This window comes from Lingula anatina, chromosome 2 (genome assembly GCF_051362555.1).
Source record: "Lingula anatina isolate TDL-2025a chromosome 2, LinAna3.0, whole genome shotgun sequence".
Classification (NCBI taxonomy): domain Eukaryota; kingdom Metazoa; phylum Brachiopoda; class Lingulata; order Lingulida; family Lingulidae; genus Lingula; species Lingula anatina.
Genome location: NC_141768.1, coordinates 45,926,592 through 45,945,059, shown reverse-complemented (window position 1 = coordinate 45,945,059; position 18,468 = coordinate 45,926,592). Strand labels below are relative to the sequence as shown.

Here is an 18,468-nt window from a genome sequence, read left to right as displayed (position 1 = left end):
CCCTGCTTTTAACTTTTAAAAAAGTTTTGTATGAAATTGTTTTGATGACAGATAATTCCCCTGGGAGATAAGTACAATTTTTCTTTTTTTTCTGCGACTTTGATATTTGAGCGAAATAACATTAAAAACATGTAATTGGAAAATTTATGAAGGGTGTTTTCAAACGGGAACTTTGAAAATAAAATGGCTCAAGTGACAGTGCCTTATAAAGCGATATTAATTTCATATCTTCCCAACTTGTCCACGTCGATACATTTGGACTACTGTTTTGCAAAAAATATATCTTTAGCTGTAGAACGAAGCAATATTTCATATGGATGTAATATTCGAGTTATACACCATACAATGAAAAAAAGAGGGTTAAAATTCTGATTTTGCATTTAAAACAAAAACGGCGTTTAACATATTACAGCACAATTCTGGTACCGACACTGATAAGAGGTTGGATAGTATTCAAAGTAACGGTTTTCAGAGTAGACGGTTATCAAGAGTACTTTTTGAAATGCTTCACTTTACATTTTTGTACTTTTAATTGCAGCTGAAACGCTTCTTACCGTATAACGTACAAGTGCCACCTGAACACATTGTTTCCCGAGATCACTGAGTACTCGAAATATTATATAATATTCATCTGTTCAAATAAACTTCATAATCGTTCATTTCCAAGAAATCGGTTAATGGATGCGTTATGGATCGTTTCAATCTGGTTCCTGCGTTCATTGACAATGACACCTCTACACGTAACTTTATTTATTCATATATTTTTTGTGTGTATTTCGTTCTAATTTGCACAGCGACAGCGTTTACGGCTTTGGCAGCACCTGAATTATAAGCCGTTCGTGCAACTGTTGATTACTCATTTATTGAGAACAGTGGATGAAATTAAAACAGATGGAGAAAGAACTAACAAAAAGGTAATCTGGTGCAAGCTAGGCTTTATTATAGCTTTTATTCTTGTAAATGATGATGAGAAAAGAGAAAATGGGAGTTGAACAATATTTTTACACAACAAAAGTACGTTGCTACTTACAACAGTGTCTAAGAATCTTGACATATCCGCCAAGAAATCTTTTGTAGCTTTTATTTTTCAAAATATCTTATTATGCACTTAGGTAAAATTGCACATAAAGCTAGGAAAACAATTAGAAAAGAACATGCGGTCACGTGATGTTTACGACGCTCACTGATTGGTCGGGCATATATATCGTCTGCAGCTATACTTCTGTTAGTTGCTGGGGGTATCAGAAAGTGATCCCCAAAGCTTGAGTCAAAAAATAAAAACACTGACTGATTTAAATATCCACTGTGATACATCTTAAACATGCACATAACAAATAACAAACAGAAAACATTGTTTCTAGGCCATTACTTATTCGTAAGTACAGGTAAATTGAACTTAAATATATTCTCATGGTCTAAAATAATATCAATTCTTGATAATATGTATAGGCCAATAGCCAACTTATTCTATTTGAAATTTAAAAGCCAGATACACAAGAACTTAAATAAAACCAGTAAACGGTTCTGCTCCATGAATTTGCCTACATTAAACAAATATCTTAGAGGTAGATAGTATTTTTTCCTATTTCTATATGGAATGAAAAATAAAACATTATTAAATAAATTGATAATTATAAAATTATAAATAAAAAGAGCAATGGAAATTCCTAAATTGATCATACAGGGAAAGTAAAACTTAAGACTGGCTTGCAAGGTAAAAAAAAAGTTAAAGAAAAAAAAAAAACAAAACAAATTTAGATGATGCACAAAGGAGAGCCAGGACAGAACTGTATAACTACACCTTAATTGCTTGTTACTTGGAAAACACCAAGAAAATGCATTATGTTAATCTGAAGAGCAAACTGCAGAAGTCAGATAACTTTACAAAAATGCAGTTTTTGTCTACCAAATAATTTGTGATGAAATGTTGGTTATTCGGGGAATGAAAATAACAAAACTCTGATCTCTAAGTGCCTGATGATGGTTATAAAATTATGTTCTTATTTACACATATGAAACATCTGTAGTATATTAAAACAGTCTATGCAAACCTACCAAAAACAGAAAAAAGACCCTTAAACCAGTTGGTGCTTCTCAAAACTAGTGGGTTCTTCACAAACTTATTACAAAATTGTCCAATTGACATACTTAACACCTAGAGGGGATTTCAGTTCTAAGCTGGCCAGGTAGCTCGCTCAGCGAGTCTTTTCCAGACATTAAAATTAAAAAGAGAGCCTTACTCAATTAAACACACATATGCACCATAGCATGTCTCCAGACTTTTATGGACAGCACCAAAGAAATATCATATTGCCGAATTTGTTGGGGACCAAACAGGTACCTCCCTTCATTTGCACCATACTGTCACAGGAGCTTAATTAGACACCTTATATCCCTTGGCTTGCACCCCTCACACTCAGCACAACTTGGCTGATTATCTGTCTTAAATTCCCCCTCACGGTGTTGACAAGGAACACCAAAGGTAAGGCAACTGGCACCTTCACTGTCATGGATAATTTTGGCTGCATTTTGTTTTTTAAAAGTATAAAATGTGTCTTATTCTACACTATACAGTTACATATTTGAAAAAGTTTTTTTAAACTACTAAGTACAGTTTCAATTCCCATTTCTTAATGATAGTGGTCTTAGTGTGGTTCTAATTTGTTAATCGAGTTACACATTTAAATGTTTTTCAGTCAAATGCACCACCTGGCCTAAAAAGTACTACTGGCGTATAATTTTTGAATGGTGACTCTTTTTAATAATGAAACATATGTGCACTGTATGTGCTTACATGTTGTATTTTAACATACACTATCTGTGTATAACAATTCTTCAGGTAAGTTAAAATGCCTACGTATTAACATAAATATCACAACTCTTAGAAAATGGATAGTGCGTTCCACTTATTAAGCTCCTCTCTCCTTCTAGAGATAAGTATTTCATCCACTTCTAAAAACAAGCAAAAAAAAAAAAAAAGAGTCAAAAACAAAGGTTTGTTTTTTTTCACCTACATTCAATAAAATAAAATTTTCTAGTTACAAATCACTACAAATGTTTTTACAAAGCTTTGGTACTTATAAGAATCTCAACAAAACAAAAAAGCATGGGCTCTCCGGGCCCCTGTAACTCCACTGTTCAGGACAACCATGTGACATTGACAGACGGAATTGTGCACCTTGTAAAAGCATTCATTCATTTATAAAGACTTACAATTGTGTAACAAAGATGCTGAGTCATCATGGCTGCTGCAAAAAGACAGAGCCTTGAGATTTACATGTTTCCATCTCTGCCCATGTTGCACCTGACAACAACATATAGTTATACACATAATCTATACCTTTCTATACACATTATCATAATTACTTTTCATTATATCATTCCTATTTTAACAATATCAGTATTAAACTGTAAGTTTTGCAGAGGACAGTAGTTTATTTGGTTTGTCTATCTTGAAGAGTGGAATAAAACTCTCCAAGTCTTGCATACGTGCATTCAATACACGACGTCAGTCTTGCAGTAAGTTACATCCCTCACGGTTTGATAACTACATGAATATAGTCTTAGGACTTAAACACGGCATTAGCTGGCGCTGTTGGTGCTGGATCACCTGGTCGTGCATTATGTGTGTAGTAATAGGACGGATCTAGAAGGGAGAAGAAATAAAAAAAAAAATTAAATGTAGGTCAATTGAAAAATAATATTGAGTAACAGTCAGAATAATATGCCATCCTATAGATCTTTTGATGCACTGATAATAATTTGGTGAGCTGCACAGCAACCTTGCAAACAGGACCTATTTTCAAGATAATGTTTGTAGTTATCAATGTTCAAAATTTTACTTGAATTATATGAATATATCATTATCAGCTTTAAAGAACCATGTGAAATATCAGTTTAAAAACCATGATGAAAATGCACATTTAGATTTTTTATTATACAGCCTTTATTTCTGTCATCAGTGAACAGCCAGAATTTTTAGAGGTAACAGAAAAAATTTCCAAAAATGTTGTTTATTGACTGAGAGGATGAAATTAGCAAATTGCTTTGAAAACCCACCATAAATCATTGCACAGGCTCAATCAAAACCCTGTACAAATCCAATAAATACATCAGTTATTTCTACTAAAAGGGCGGATTTTTCACCGACTTGGAGGACAGGTAATTAAGCCAAAAATTCCAGTTTCTCCATTTTTGGAATGCCAACACTGACAGAGAATTTTTTCCGGGCAATAAATCATTTGAAAATGGAAAGAGTAAAAATGAAAAGAACATGTGTAAGTATCTGAAGTTCACTCTTTGCATACTAATGCTATCGCAGTCTGCAGATAATGGCAATTAACAGATGAAAGGTTGCCATCATGTATTTTTGATATTCCCTTCTAGCAATTCCTCGCCAGACCTTTTTATCTGATATTTGTTTAGTCTCTGACTCTGTTATAGATTAAAGTTGACACTGGCAAACAAAAATCCTTTGTGCATGTCTTTGATTGTGTGATTTAATTCCAAAGAATGTGGTAATGTAACTCCTAACCCTCCCTCTCTTCCAAAAAAGAGAAATAGAAAAAAAAACACTTAATACAAAGAAATATGTGTTGTGTAACTAATGCAAATAAAAAACAAAACAAAACAAAACAAAAGACAAAATAGTTAAAGATCAAACACGCAGTAGTGACTGTCATCAGGAAAGACTACTGGCACGCCTTTAATTGATTTGAATTCCAAGAAAGCAGATACTCCTGATATTTGGCATGTGTGAATTAAATGGACAGTATGGTACTAAAATGTGAAAACATGTTCTTTTTCTAAGGAAGTTAAAGTTCAAAATTTTTCTGATATGTAGGAAGTAAATAAAACTATTTTTAATTATTTTGACCATACAATTGATGCCTAAAATGACTGAATTACCACAGGTAAACAAATACAAAATCTATGTTCCCATAAAAATATAATAAAAATAAAATGAATAAAAACCTCATTCAGATCAACTAAATATAAATGAAAAAACTAACTGAAGTTTTTTTTTGGTTATTCGTGATAAATTTGAGCATTTGCCCATCTTGCACTGTCCAAAAAAATTTACAATTTACAAAATAATGGAGAGAGACCAATTACTGAAACTGAGTTCCTCAGATCATGATAAATAAAAGAATAAAAACACTTACTCATCCCATATCGCATTGTCCATGTTGGGTCTGGGTACCCTGCAGTGTATTGAGAGTAAGCTGTCGGGTATGAGGGATATTCACTGCCTGGTGACATGAAAAATAAATGTTTCAGTTTCAATTCAGTTATGAAATTACAATAATTATCAACTTGTATGCTTTTAGTTAATTCAGTACATTTTTTTTTCTAAGTGCTAAAACAAGATGTCAAGAGATTTAAGAACATCTAAGTGTTGACAATTTAAAATATCTCATTGTACATTTATTAGATTTTTAAAAAATTATCTATTTCATTTTTTTTTGACCTACACTTGTTTCATTTGATTATTCCTTGAGAAAAATTATATCATTCCAATGCAACACAAAGAAAGAATACAAGTTATACACATACAAAGTACTAACAGCTGTACTAGCTAGCTGACCTTTTCAGACAAATATGGCTGAATCTGACCAAATTCTGTTAATAGTTAGAGTTTGTATTCAAAATCAATATGACCTTGATATCTTGTATAACAAGAAATATACTTAAATTTTGAGTCACATAATTGTCACAACTTTGCAATAGAGGTCAGCACTGTCGAATAATGCTAATGTTGTAGAATAATGAGGGACCGGATAATAGTAACAAATGCAAATTAATTAAGCAAACAAACAAATCACTAAATAATAGACAAAATTAAAATGAAAATACAAAAAAGGGTTGACAGTGTTTTTAATATGACAGGATATTATATTCCAAATTATTTACCTTCACCACTGACTGCCTTATCTCCATTTTAACAAGAGTGTTATTAAGATATTAAATGCAGCACTTGATATTACATAAATAATAACCAATAACATCCTCCATGTCCTTCAAATAATGAAATTAAGTAGCATTAATTAACATTCGATCATGCTAAAGGTAACATAAGTCCATTAAGCTAATGCCTCCTAAATCATTAAAAATATGCCATAATGTCCATCTTTTTGTTAATGACCACTTCTAAGTAGCCTAATCATTATGAGGTCTTCCGGGACAAGTCTAACATTTAACCCAGAGCAAAGAGCACTGTTTAAGACTCTTAATATGCCAGGGGAGTTTTGTACCAAGAGATATCAGCCGCTAGGTTGGTCTACGGGGACCACGGCACTGGAAGCAAGACAATGCTGTTGCTCTCTCATTAATCAAAGCACAGTTAATGAAGTGTGGGAAAATCTTAATTTTCTTTTCTCCTTTCTTATCCCTTGTCTTGTGAACTATATTAATTCACATAAAATCATGTCACAATCATAAGTCTAGAATGACCTGGAAAGGTCATAGGAAGATGCCTCTATTAGGGATTAACATCAAAATCCACGTATTTGTAAGCAAATTCATTTAGTTATTTGGTAATTCATTTTGTTTGTATAGACATCTGTACACACATTATCACTTTGGGACATTAACGAAATGGGAATATTGTGTGACACAACATATCTGCCTCGCAGACATCCTGATAGAAACATTTATTGGAATGCAAGCACTCAATAGCCAAAAAAGTTGTAAAGCGCTATTATAATTCTGTTCCTCTCTTGAGCTAAATATAGCCCCAAGTACAGTAAAGCTGTTGTGAGGGCGCATTTTGTAATGGCAAACATCATGTTAACGAAAAGACACTGCAGTCAGGTTCGTACAGTGTTGCTTTTGTTAAGCTACATAACATCTATTACACACTGAATGATTTACATAAAACATTCTCCAAGCCAAAGGTGATTCCAAACAATTAGTTATATGTGTCTTTACTGTGCAGGCAATTATTGAGCCACTTGTAGTTTTTAAAGGTAAGATTTTAACTATTTTCTTAATCTATATTTTTTATTACATTTGTATTAAAAGACCCTTTTAATCTAAAAAATCAGTACCATTTGGTATTTCAGCTGTTTGTTGCATAAAATGCAAGAGGACAAACCATCTCTTAGTAAAAAAACTAACCTTGTTCAAACTTCTCATTACATCAGAAGTTGCAATAAATCATTGTGTTATGTGGTATCCAACAACATCTTTCCTCCAGCTCCAGGTTTAGAGAATGTTTAGTTTCATATTGCTTGGAAGTGACGTGGTGTCAGCTTCTCCTAACCTTAATAACCTAGATACCATCAGTGTTGTGCAGATTCAGTATGGGCAAGGGATGGAGGGAGGGTAGAAACCATGTAATCACAAATATAAAATTTTCAAAAAAAAAAAAAAAATAAATAAATAAAAATAAAATAAAAATAAAAATATATAAATAAATAATGAAAACTAAGTTGTTGATTTTAAAGAATGTTGGTCTCTTTTTATTCTCTACAATAAATTAGAACTGTGCCATTTAGATTTAGAATCCAAATCTTATAATCAATGCAGGGATGAATGAAGGAGAGTAGCACAAATGTCAAACTTTCAAACAAGAAAAAAAAAAGATGAAAACCTTAATTACTGTTGATTTAAAAGAATTTTGCCATGTAGATTTAGAATTAGTTAGAACTAGACCTAGAATGCCAATCTTAAAATCAATGCTTTTGAAATATCAGACCAAGCCCAACAACATAAGTATAACAGGCAATTTTTTTAAAATTTCAATAATTTTAATAATTTTTAAAAATTTGATTTATGAGCCCAAGCTGAGGCAAAGATTATTATTTACAACGAATAGTGTGCATGGTTAGAAATTTGAGTATTAAAAGGGCGGCTTTACTTTTTTCCATCTAAGCTTATAAGGAACTTAACCTGTTACCATATCTCCCCATTACTGATTAATAATTGCCTGCCTTTAATACCCATTACCTCAAGTCCTTTTTCCTTCTTTTTTAATAAGAAATTTGAAACAACATGAAAGTTGTCTGTTCAACGTAATCAAGCAAATCTGTTTGTAAATTTTGCCAAATAATGAACTTTTCCATTACCTCTTTTATTTGTCGTTTGCTTTGAAATCTGTTTCCAAAATTAACTTTTTTGAAAAGACGGTGTCATATAAAGATTTCATGAATTCTCCATAGGTGATATTTTCATGCATGACTTATATTGATTATTGTAGTGGAGCCAGAACGTATTTGGAAACAGTTAACCAAGCGTCTTTGCCAAACAAACTTATGCCAACATCTAGCAAGTCTCTGAAACTTGTGGTGCCATTTCTCCTAACATATAAGAATCAAAATAACCTTTAGACTTCAGAGCTCATATATCTCAAAACTGGCTTCAGAAACCAATTCAGTGTGCTCACATATATCCTAAAACAAACGTTGAAGATAACCCCTCCCCAACCATCCTTTACTGAATGCCTTTCCCGTCTTTCCAGTACCTTGAGAAATGAAAATGAAAGTGCTTGCATTATGAATAAAACAACAGCATTTACATCTGTAAACCCAGAGTGCCAGAGTGCACAAAATGGTCATTTATAAGAAATCTGTGAAAAAAATGATTTATTAAATGGTCTGTGGGATTTGCAGCTCAGCTATGGAGCGATATGAAAAGCACTAGAAAATTGCTGAACACCTCTTGAAATTTGTTAGTGTATTTTTCTCTCTGTGCTCTGCCTGAAACCATGCAGACTATTCCCTTAACAGTGGCATATACCCTCCCCTATGGTATTCAAAGCAGAGACTCAGGGTGTCTGAAAGTGACACTAATGCCCAGTGTTCCACAACTGATTTTGCCACCACGGCCCATTGATTCTGCTCCTAGCAGCGCAGAACACACAATAACAGACAGCCTTCCCCATTTAATGTTACTATATGATGCACTCTAGTAAGCAAAGACCTAGTCAAAGCACTCCATCTTTAGACTTGTGAATGAGATCTGGTTCAGCTTGACTACCACACTGTAACCGAAAAAATTCCTATTAGCTATATTAGCCCCTGCAGAGAACAGGGTAATGTACTGGCAGATGAAAATACATATTACCCACTAAGTTTGTTATACTTTTTATCCTATCCAAGAACGGCCAGTCATGTAAGAATGATGATCTTCATTACTGAGATCACCAGGGAATGCTTCTGACTTCTAACTGTCTGGGCTGACTCACGAGTGGTTAATTCCTATGTGGGTTTTAGGCTTAATTATACATTTGCTTTTCACCATTTGTCTTCCATGAGATCCCACAGTGTAGAAAACAAGTGATTGAAACTTTTTCATTTTTTTTTCAAAGGAAAGTGATAAAAAATGGTTCAAATTCAAATTGATAACATATATAGAAAGAGTACTTTCCAAAAGAACGAAAAATATTCACACCTTTGAAAATTAGAGAAAAAAAATGGTATAAATAAAACGAGTTCTGCCTCCAACTGAGATCTGACCCAGCCATGACCTTGTGAATTAAAGACGTTTTTTTTTTTTTTTTTTTTTTTTTTTTGTAAATTTTACCTTTGCATATCTTTTTCAAGCTAAGCCACTTAAATTTGTTCCTTAAACTCTCCGCAGCAATTACTGCTTTGCCAAACATTCCTTCGTCATTTTTATAAACCACCAGCACAAAGGAAAAATAACTGCTCCATTAGAATGCCTATTCTTCTTCTGGACAGTTGCTTTATTCTGGCTTTAGGAAAAATGCCTGCACTATGAATGGCACAGGAGCAGACGGCACAGGTGTATTTGTAACCATACCTGTAAATTACTGGCACTGTGGCAGAAGCAGACCACACAGTTTGACAAACAGTTTACTGTTTCCGATCAACGTTTTTTTTTTCTTCGCCCATCACAAGTCATATCATTGTATTCAAACAACTGTTCTTCTTATTGGTGGTTTCCAATGTGTTTTTTTTTTCTTTTTGCAGTGATATGGTATGATATGGTATCAGTTTCAAAATATGGGTGGCATCAAAGAGGTATCTTTATTTTACAAATAACAGAACTATAGTGGGGAAAAATTGATGTAAAGGAAGCCAAAGACCACAAAGAAAAGGAGCCTCTCTTCCTCTCCCATCAACTGGTAGCAACTATACCCTTCATCCTTTATGATTAATTTTAAGAATGCCATGGAGGACAACATTAATATGTGAAGTGATTGTGTAATTCGCCTGCTCAAGTCCTTGATTCAACCTTAAAATCAGCTACATGGTGCAATCTTGAGTTAAATAAAAGAATGGATTTACATCCACGATAAGAAATGACTCCAAAGAAATGACTCTTAAAAAATTAATTAACCATATAACAAAGCAAAAAAGCCACGATTTAATGATTATCTCCTTGAGGATATCTGAAACTTGTATAAAAAGAAATATAACCTGAACAATGTATGCAAAGACTTTGTTTCAAAGTTAGATGCCCAAATACCAAAATAACAGTAGAATTGTAACCTCTTTTCGGAGAAGGTAAACATATGGGCTAGCACATCAAATGAACTTGTTCATAAAAAATTCTTATGAAAAGATGTTTAAAAAACATTCTTATAGTAATAAACTCCTTTTTCTTTTTTTTCTTTTTTTTTCTTTAACATGTCCTGATTTCATATTATTTCTCAATGTTCAAACTACAGGTGCCAAAACTAGCTGATCTATCACTCCTAACCCATGTAAACTTTCAATACAGTGAGTGCCTATTTATCCAAGTCCCTGTCATTAAGTGAGGGAACAATAAACAAAAGACAATATACCTTTTCTCTCATTTAATACTTGTGTTTGACATAAAACTACAGCTCATATTGGTTTATAAAACACCAGTTTTGATACATGCAAGACGAGTTTCTATCCTTAAATAAAAGAACAATAAACAGGCAATATTATATCTCTTCTCTCAATTTACAGAATTAGTCTTTGTTTTCAAAACTATGATGGAAAACTTTCTCTTTCTTTACTCATGTTGTGCGCCTGTTACTGGTTCATAACATATGGGTTGTTACATCACATAATGGACACTTGGTATGACAGAATGCATGAAGCTTGATCACTTTCTCCATTGTTTTTTTTTCTTTTTTTTTTTTAACTACATGGTAAATTAAACTTTTCTGCACTGACAGAGCTCTGATCCAAACTGCTAAGCAGTGAGCTGAACCAGTTAAACGATGACAAATCAATAACTTTTCAACATTTCCTCATATATGTATAAATAAGCATTGTAACCTGAAAGGTCCATGTGACAGATATATTAGCCAAGGTTTTTGCACTCAGTTTTCAAACTTAAAAATCACTTGGAAATCTCTGAATGTGACAGACCGGTCAAGCCGGTCAGTCTTGTCCGGACAGAGAGGCAATAAATCAGGGGCGGTGGTGGACAGATATCTGCATTGTTTTCTATATGTGGACTAAGTATTTTATTTCCATCATTTTCAATGGTGACAAATGTGTTTACTGTTCAAAGTGAAGATGGAAAATAGGACCTTTATTGTGAGAAAGTGCCGTGTGCCCTGTTCGAAATGCCTTCACATCCCATCTTTGTGAAAAAAAATATTGATAAAATCTAGTAATAAACACATAATACCACTAAAAAGAGCCATAATAAAAAGAAGTATGCATACGGACCCTCAGACTCTCCCCTACAGAATAACAGTCCTTAATAAGATGAGAAATGATTACCTATTAAAGAATTCCAAGTCTCTGATTGGTTGGTTATTGTGCCCTATTTAACCACAGTTCTGCCTATTTTGGGTATCCTTGCTTCAGTACCCATTTCTAAAATAATAACTCGACATAATCATACTTTTGCCTACTGTAAAATAGTTTAGAATTCTCACCTGTTACAGGGCCTGTGGCATAATTACTAGAGCCTGGAGGCAAAACCAGAGGTGGCAAACTCGGCATGGGTTGATTGCTATAAGATGTATGACTGGCTGTGTAGTTAGTTTGTGCTGAAAGAGAAAATGTTTTTATGATTAATTTATAACCATTATGATGTAGCAAGATCTAGGAATTAAACTGAAAGTAAAGTTGTAAAATAATCATGACGTAAGTGAAGGTATGTAAGTGGATATGAATCACACAGAAAGGTAACAAATTATAAAATTACAATTTCTAATAAGTACATCTGATGAATGTTTAAACTTATAGAATATTGATCAATGCCATAAAATGCTTAACAAATTTGTTAAATTAACTTCCCAGTTCCCCAGAGCAAACAAGAAAGGTTCAATTAACAAAAGCTGTAGATGCTTGAAGGTAGAAAATAACTTGGATGCGCACAATTCCTATTGTAAACAATTTATCTAGATGCTACAAGCAAAGATACAAAAATGTTAAAGAGAAGTGATATCCACTTTGTGATTGCTTTGAGCCAATAATTTGGTATTTACATGCAAGCAACACCATACAAACCAAGAGTACCAAAGATGAAAAATAAGCAGAAATAAATGGACAAACTTGTAGATATATATATATCTATTCAGATTTGATATGATTTTTCTTAAATTTCCCGTTGCAGAAACACTTTAAATTCTTATATCTCACAAGGTATTGGGGAGAAATTTGTATCTGAACTAAATTTATTTCTTTTGTGGTATTATTTAAAATTAACTGTGTAAATGGCATCCATAACAATAAATGAACATAATTTACAAAACCAAAAAAGTCATTTCGAAAACAGTTATATGCTCACACTATTCCTCATCAGAATTATAATATACTGCACAAAACTAAAATTGAACATACTGCCTATATTATTGGTTCAAACATATGCCAAATTTTGTGGAAACCAGTTAAGAAATAAACCAATATTCTTTGAGATTAGTTACTTTTATAGATCTGTTTAACTTTCTGTAATGGGAAATGGATAAATTTCAATGAAAACAATGGGCAACATGGTGTAATTTGAAAATAAATAAATTATTTAAAAAGTTAATAAAATGCAGATATAAAATCTTGTTAAGTGCTAATTACAGGACAATAATTAGTACAAACAATACAAATCAAACCATGAACCAAAACAAGGCCATATTATTGTTACGACTGTTACTGTAAAAGTATAATGTTGATGTGTCTCTGCAGGATGGATGTTGGTTAGACCCTAAACCAGAACATCAATGAAATATTAAAACCCCATGAGGATGAGGATGAGGTTGGTGAGGAAGAGGAGAGGAGGGTTATGGAAAGTTGAGGTCAGTATCAATAAGCAAAAGGTCAGTCTATGCCTCTCTGACTTGTGGTCCACTTACAATACTGCCCTGTGGAACTAAACGGAATGTTGTTGTATGATTGCGGAGTGGGAACTCCCTGAGAAATGGGTTTCAGTTCGGTCAAACTACCGTTGCTGGTCTCGACCGCCTGGGCAGCCTCGGTCTGGACTTTCATGGGGGATGATGGGACATTGTTAATTGAGGCTGGCGTGTTGTTGTTGTTGTTGTTAGCTACAAACAAAAATGGAACAGCAAATACTAAATCGAAAACTGAAAAAGTTTAGATGACTAAAAACAAAACTTAAAACAAAAAGTTGCAGGAGAAAAGATCAATAAATGGTGGTGGTTGTTTCCTGCTGGCTAATCAGTATCTTTTTCTATGGAAGAACAGTCTTTGCCATGCATTAATATGCTCCATGCAGTATTGATGGGGTTTTAACAGCAGATACATTATCTCAACCAGGAAATCTACTGATCACTAACAAAACCTTGATGAGAACAAATAAAATAAATACAACAAAATCTGCTCTGCAAACATAAGAGGAATTAATACAACAGAGCCCTATGTTCTAACCAGTTCATCGACTCCATCCCTAATTTAATTTCCATATACCCTATTTTTTGCTGAATAATTTAAGAGATTTTTCCATCAGACTTTTGTGTTTGGCACTGGAACTAAATCCATTTAGGAAAACACTGCTGCAACTCTATCTACTGGGAGATATTGGAATAGGGAGGTACAATACAACCAAGATCACTTATGCTGGAATACTAAAAGGCTAAGGAGGAAATGAAAAATTCAAATCAAGCTGCCAGTCAGATGTATCAAGCAGTAATAGGAAACCCAAACAAAAACAACAATATGAGTGGATGGGCTGCTTGAAAACTACTTAGATGGTGAATGTCAATCAATTAGGAAATTATGTGTTTGGAGACTTGAGGGGGATGGATAAAAAAAAGGACAACAATCCTTTTGTGTTGAAATCAAGGAAAATGATGAGGTGTATAGTTTGTACGTTTTGTTGGCGCTGGCATGGGACTAGGTGACTACACAGTGAGCAAGGATGCAGTTTTTTTTTTTCATTTCAAGTTGTATGCACTCTGGTGTCAAGTTGGAGGGCACTGTATTAAACACAAAACTAATTCAAAGACATATACAGAAAAATTGCATGTTTTGTGTAATTTTGTTGATTCATATTAGTTTTACTAGTTTAACTGTCTAAATTAGCAAAGATGCAGTCTTATCTATTTATTAATATTTATGATATAATAAAACAAGTTATAACCCTTGCTGTTAAGAGTCCAATCAAAAATAATGTCAAACAAGTACAACTGTATGTATTTTATGTCCAAAGAGTGGAAATATGTATATGTTTTAATTTTAATTTATGTAAGAATCAACAATGACAAATTCAGTCAAAACATTCAATGTGTGCTAGTTGCAATTTAGATGATTTTTTTAAAAACTTTAATAGTATCTTCTGCATGAGATGATATTAAATAAATACTAAAAATATTTGCTTTTGTGTCAAATGAATACATTGACAGAGCTATTTTATAAATAGGTTAACTAAAATGAAGGTTTAAAACTCCATAAATTGATTTGTCATTGGGCATATTACTTAAGCAAAAATCAATTCTTTACATTGTATTTTTTCTATACAAAATCTTATTCCATTGTTTTCTTAATATTAATGCAGAAATAAGAATGCACTCAGACATGGAGATATCCAAATAAGTGCAGGTTATCCACACAGCAGGTAAAAATATGGATTTTAAAAACCAAATTATCACTACAAACTGTCTAGCAATCCCAATGTTATTCAAGTTACCAATCTAAAGGCACCTGTTTTAACTAGTGCTTCCTCTACTCTCAGACTATTATGTTATCTCCTCAGCATTTCTAGGTAACATACGTTTTATGCCTATTCCCTTGCCATCTAGATATTAGTGCTATAACTGTGTATGACACTTACTCCCAAAAGCTCCCTGTTCGGCCAAATGATGAGATTCCAATACTTTAACATCCATCCGATTATAAATAGGTGTTACAGAACCTAAATGCAGATGCAAAATGTGATAAAAATCCAAATAAATTTTCTGCAAATGTTTTAGATAACAGAAACATTTATCTGAAATAATTTATTGATGATAATTCTTTAAGTTTAGTTTACAGATAAAAACAGCAACAATGGGTATTCATTAAAATTGGCTATTCTCTTTCACCAATGACTAGATGACATAACATTTTGATAAAATGTATCATATAGGTTGTATCTGACACACACTGTGTTGTTAACATTTTCAAGTGGATATCTGTAACAAAAAATTGTTGCTTTTGGTTTTAAAAAGACAATATTCAAACATGGTAGTCAAATATGTTTAACTTTGATGGGCAATTTCCACAAAGGTACGATGTTATTAATTACATGTAAATTTCAGCTTCAACCAAAAACTTTACGGGTGTTTTTTGTGGAATTCTCTGCCCCCCTAGGTGGTCCTATTGTCCCTTGTTAATTACAGGTGCACTGACAGATAAACATGTATGCAATGATCATAAGTGTCAAATGATGGGCGTAGCTGATGCTATTACCCATCTTGGAAAATGCATACTTTCTCAACAATTTAGACCCAGAATTGGTTTCCTTAATGTCTGAATGGCTGTATTGTCAACTGGTTATTATGAAAAAATAATGCAGTTTATTTTCACCCTAAAAAGTTTGTCATTTTTTCTTACCCATGAGTCAAGCCCTCACCTGTTGAAAAATAACAAGATTGCTTATCACAATAATAAGCTAAGGGTTTGTTTTTTCCCATATTTTTCAAATCCTGACAAAGACAGGCTTACAAAGCTATGACGGTAAATTTGATAAAAAGAATTAAGATAATCACAGCCGCACTGTGCCTCTTGTTGAGTATTGGAGAAAATTGGGAGAGAAAAGGGTTCATCTTCATTACGCGTACAGCTGTTCAGCTGTTTGACAGCCAAATCGCCCTCTCCCCACCTCCCAAATTACAGAATTGGGGGAAAGTAAGGTGGCTCACATTACAGATGATTACATACAACACAAATAGAAAATCAGCAATGGGCTCGAATGGCTTAATGTCAGTGTATTGTCCTGCAAAATGAGTGGAGAAAATGGGGTTGGCAACAAATATCCTGTCATGTGTATCTTTTGATAGTGGAGGGATGAAAAGAGGGGCCAGATCGTCCAATTATATGTAAGATAACCTGCAAGGTCTCAAAAGGGACTGTGTAGAAAAGGTAACTTTAATTTCCCAGCCTTTTCCACTTTTGGGTCTCACAACTGCCTGGGTCAAAGACGTTGGCACAAGGTCTTGAGAATAAAGACATGAAAAAAAAGTTAAGTGTGCCCATATTGAGTGAAACATGAGCAGAAGACACAGGTGACAGATGATTAATCATCATTTATACTATACTATAATTTCTTGTAAGCTTGCTTTTATGTCAAAATTTGTGAAACAGAACCACTTTTTCTGAAGTCGGAATGCACCAAATGTTTCTTTCTTTCACCCAATTTCTAAAAAAATGTCAATGATTGATGGGAAATGTTGAAGGTTTAAGCGCATTTGATACCGTTTTCAAAAAGAAATATAAAAAAGGAGAAGAAAAAAGGAAAAGCTACAATGCCTGATGATGAATTACCAAGAATGTTTTGAAAACCAACTTATTCTTTTTTCTCATTACATTTTCTATCAGGAAATGTTTTCATCAACTGCAAAAGTCAGGCTTTTTTGTCCATAGCTATTATCTTTCAGTAGTGTGCATGTTATACATCTTTAAAGCCTTGTGAAATTATAAATTTGAAATGATTTTTGCAATTAAAATAGTTTGCATATAGTGCCTCATAACATATTGCTTCAGGGCAAACAATGCATTCAGAAAATTTGTGTTCTTAAATAAATTTAAAAAGTGTCATTCTTTTCCCTTTTATGATCTTTCCTTCTGTTTTTAGCTTACAGTAAAATTGTAAATAAATATTATTAGAAAATTATCAAGTTGACATGATAAGGCATTAAAGACTGAAAATGAAATCCAGTTATTTCAAAATAAATTGGCACCCACTTGAAACAATTAGGCAATTGAAAAGAAAGTTGTAAGAAAAATCTCTCTTCAACAAATTGCAACAAGTTTGAATGTTTGAAAATAAAATAAAGTTGCAATTTGAATTTTCATCTTTTTACAAGTGGCTTTCACGTCGTCTTTTAAAAGTGATAGCTTTAAAACAGGCAGGCTTACAGTCAAGCAACGGTATTCCTAGCATAGCTTTAACACAATACCTAACTGCTCTGTTGACTGTCAACGCTACATCAGCCTTGCCATCGTTAAAAACATTGACCAGAAAACAAAGCTGGACAGTTCAAAACATCCTTTGCTCAAGACCATTAAGAACATCAAATAATTTTACAAACATGTACTTCAACCTTTACTCTCTTATGAAAAGGTCCCATTGTTATAAGGTTGGAGACAACAGAAAAATCAAGCAAGTTCTGTCTTTGAATTTGAAAAATGTTTATCCTTCACCCTCATGTAACAAACATGCAGTTGACAAAAGTTTAAAGTTGAAATCTCCAACAATAAAGATGAAGTTTTGGCGAGGAAAAGTTATAAAAATCCATCAATAAAGGAAGGAAGGAAGGTTTAGGACAGGAAAAAAGAAAAGAGAAGAAAGCATGATGGTCGGTGACCTACCAAGTGAAGGGGAATAGTTTCCTGACGAACTGTTTTGAGCTTCTGAGGCAGCAGTCGGTGAAGTTAAGTTATTTACTGCAGTGTTCATATTGGCTATGCTGTGTCCAGCGCCATAGGTGACCACCTCGTGGGATTTACTGTCCCCACCAGCGTCGGGCGAACTGACCACCGGCTGCATGGCCGAACCACTGCCCCCTCCGCCGTAAGAAGGAATTTGAAATGTGCTGGCGATAGAGTTTGCTAAGTCCCCTGAGTCGACCTCATTCTTTGGAAGTTTTGCTCCTCGGTATGTCCATAACTGAAAGTTTTATGAATAAAGATTGATTTTTCCGTTCAAAATGTGTAAAACAATTTCTAGTTGAATGAAAAAAAACAAGAATAGGGAATATCGTCGGTAAGTTCAAAACTTAAGATAATTGTTCATGAAAATTTAACTGACTATATTCATTAGCAGAAGATGAAAAGAAAGAGAAAATAAAAGAGCATCTAAAAGAGCATCAATTGCATGAAGGCTCCATCATCTCCACGCCATGTAATTATGAAGATGAAA

General features: G+C 33.4%; 1 protein-coding gene across 11 annotated transcripts in view; it reads right to left on the bottom strand.

Moving 5' to 3' along the window:
* Positions 1 to 918: 918 nt before the first annotated feature.
* The window catches only part of LOC106161833 (paired box protein Pax-5), a 51,819-nt gene continuing 34,269 nt past the window's right edge, over positions 919 to 18,468 (bottom strand). For 8 of the 11 annotated variants that reach the window (XM_013538869.2, XM_013538868.2, XM_013538866.3 and 5 more), the window contains 6 exons: positions 17,919 to 18,216; positions 15,181 to 15,261; positions 13,244 to 13,435; positions 11,831 to 11,944; positions 5,166 to 5,252; positions 919 to 3,646 (listed from right to left, as the gene is read on the bottom strand). In XM_013538869.2, coding sequence (XP_013394323.1) covers positions 3,564 to 3,646; positions 5,166 to 5,252; positions 11,831 to 11,944; positions 13,244 to 13,435; positions 15,181 to 15,261; positions 17,919 to 18,216 — 855 coding nt within the window. In that variant the 3' untranslated portion in view covers positions 919 to 3,563. The remainder of the gene's footprint in view (positions 3,647 to 5,165; positions 5,253 to 11,830; positions 11,945 to 13,243; positions 13,436 to 15,180; positions 15,262 to 17,918; positions 18,217 to 18,468) is intronic. The other 3 variants (XM_013538879.2, XM_013538867.3, XM_013538880.3) reach the window with 3 other exon arrangements.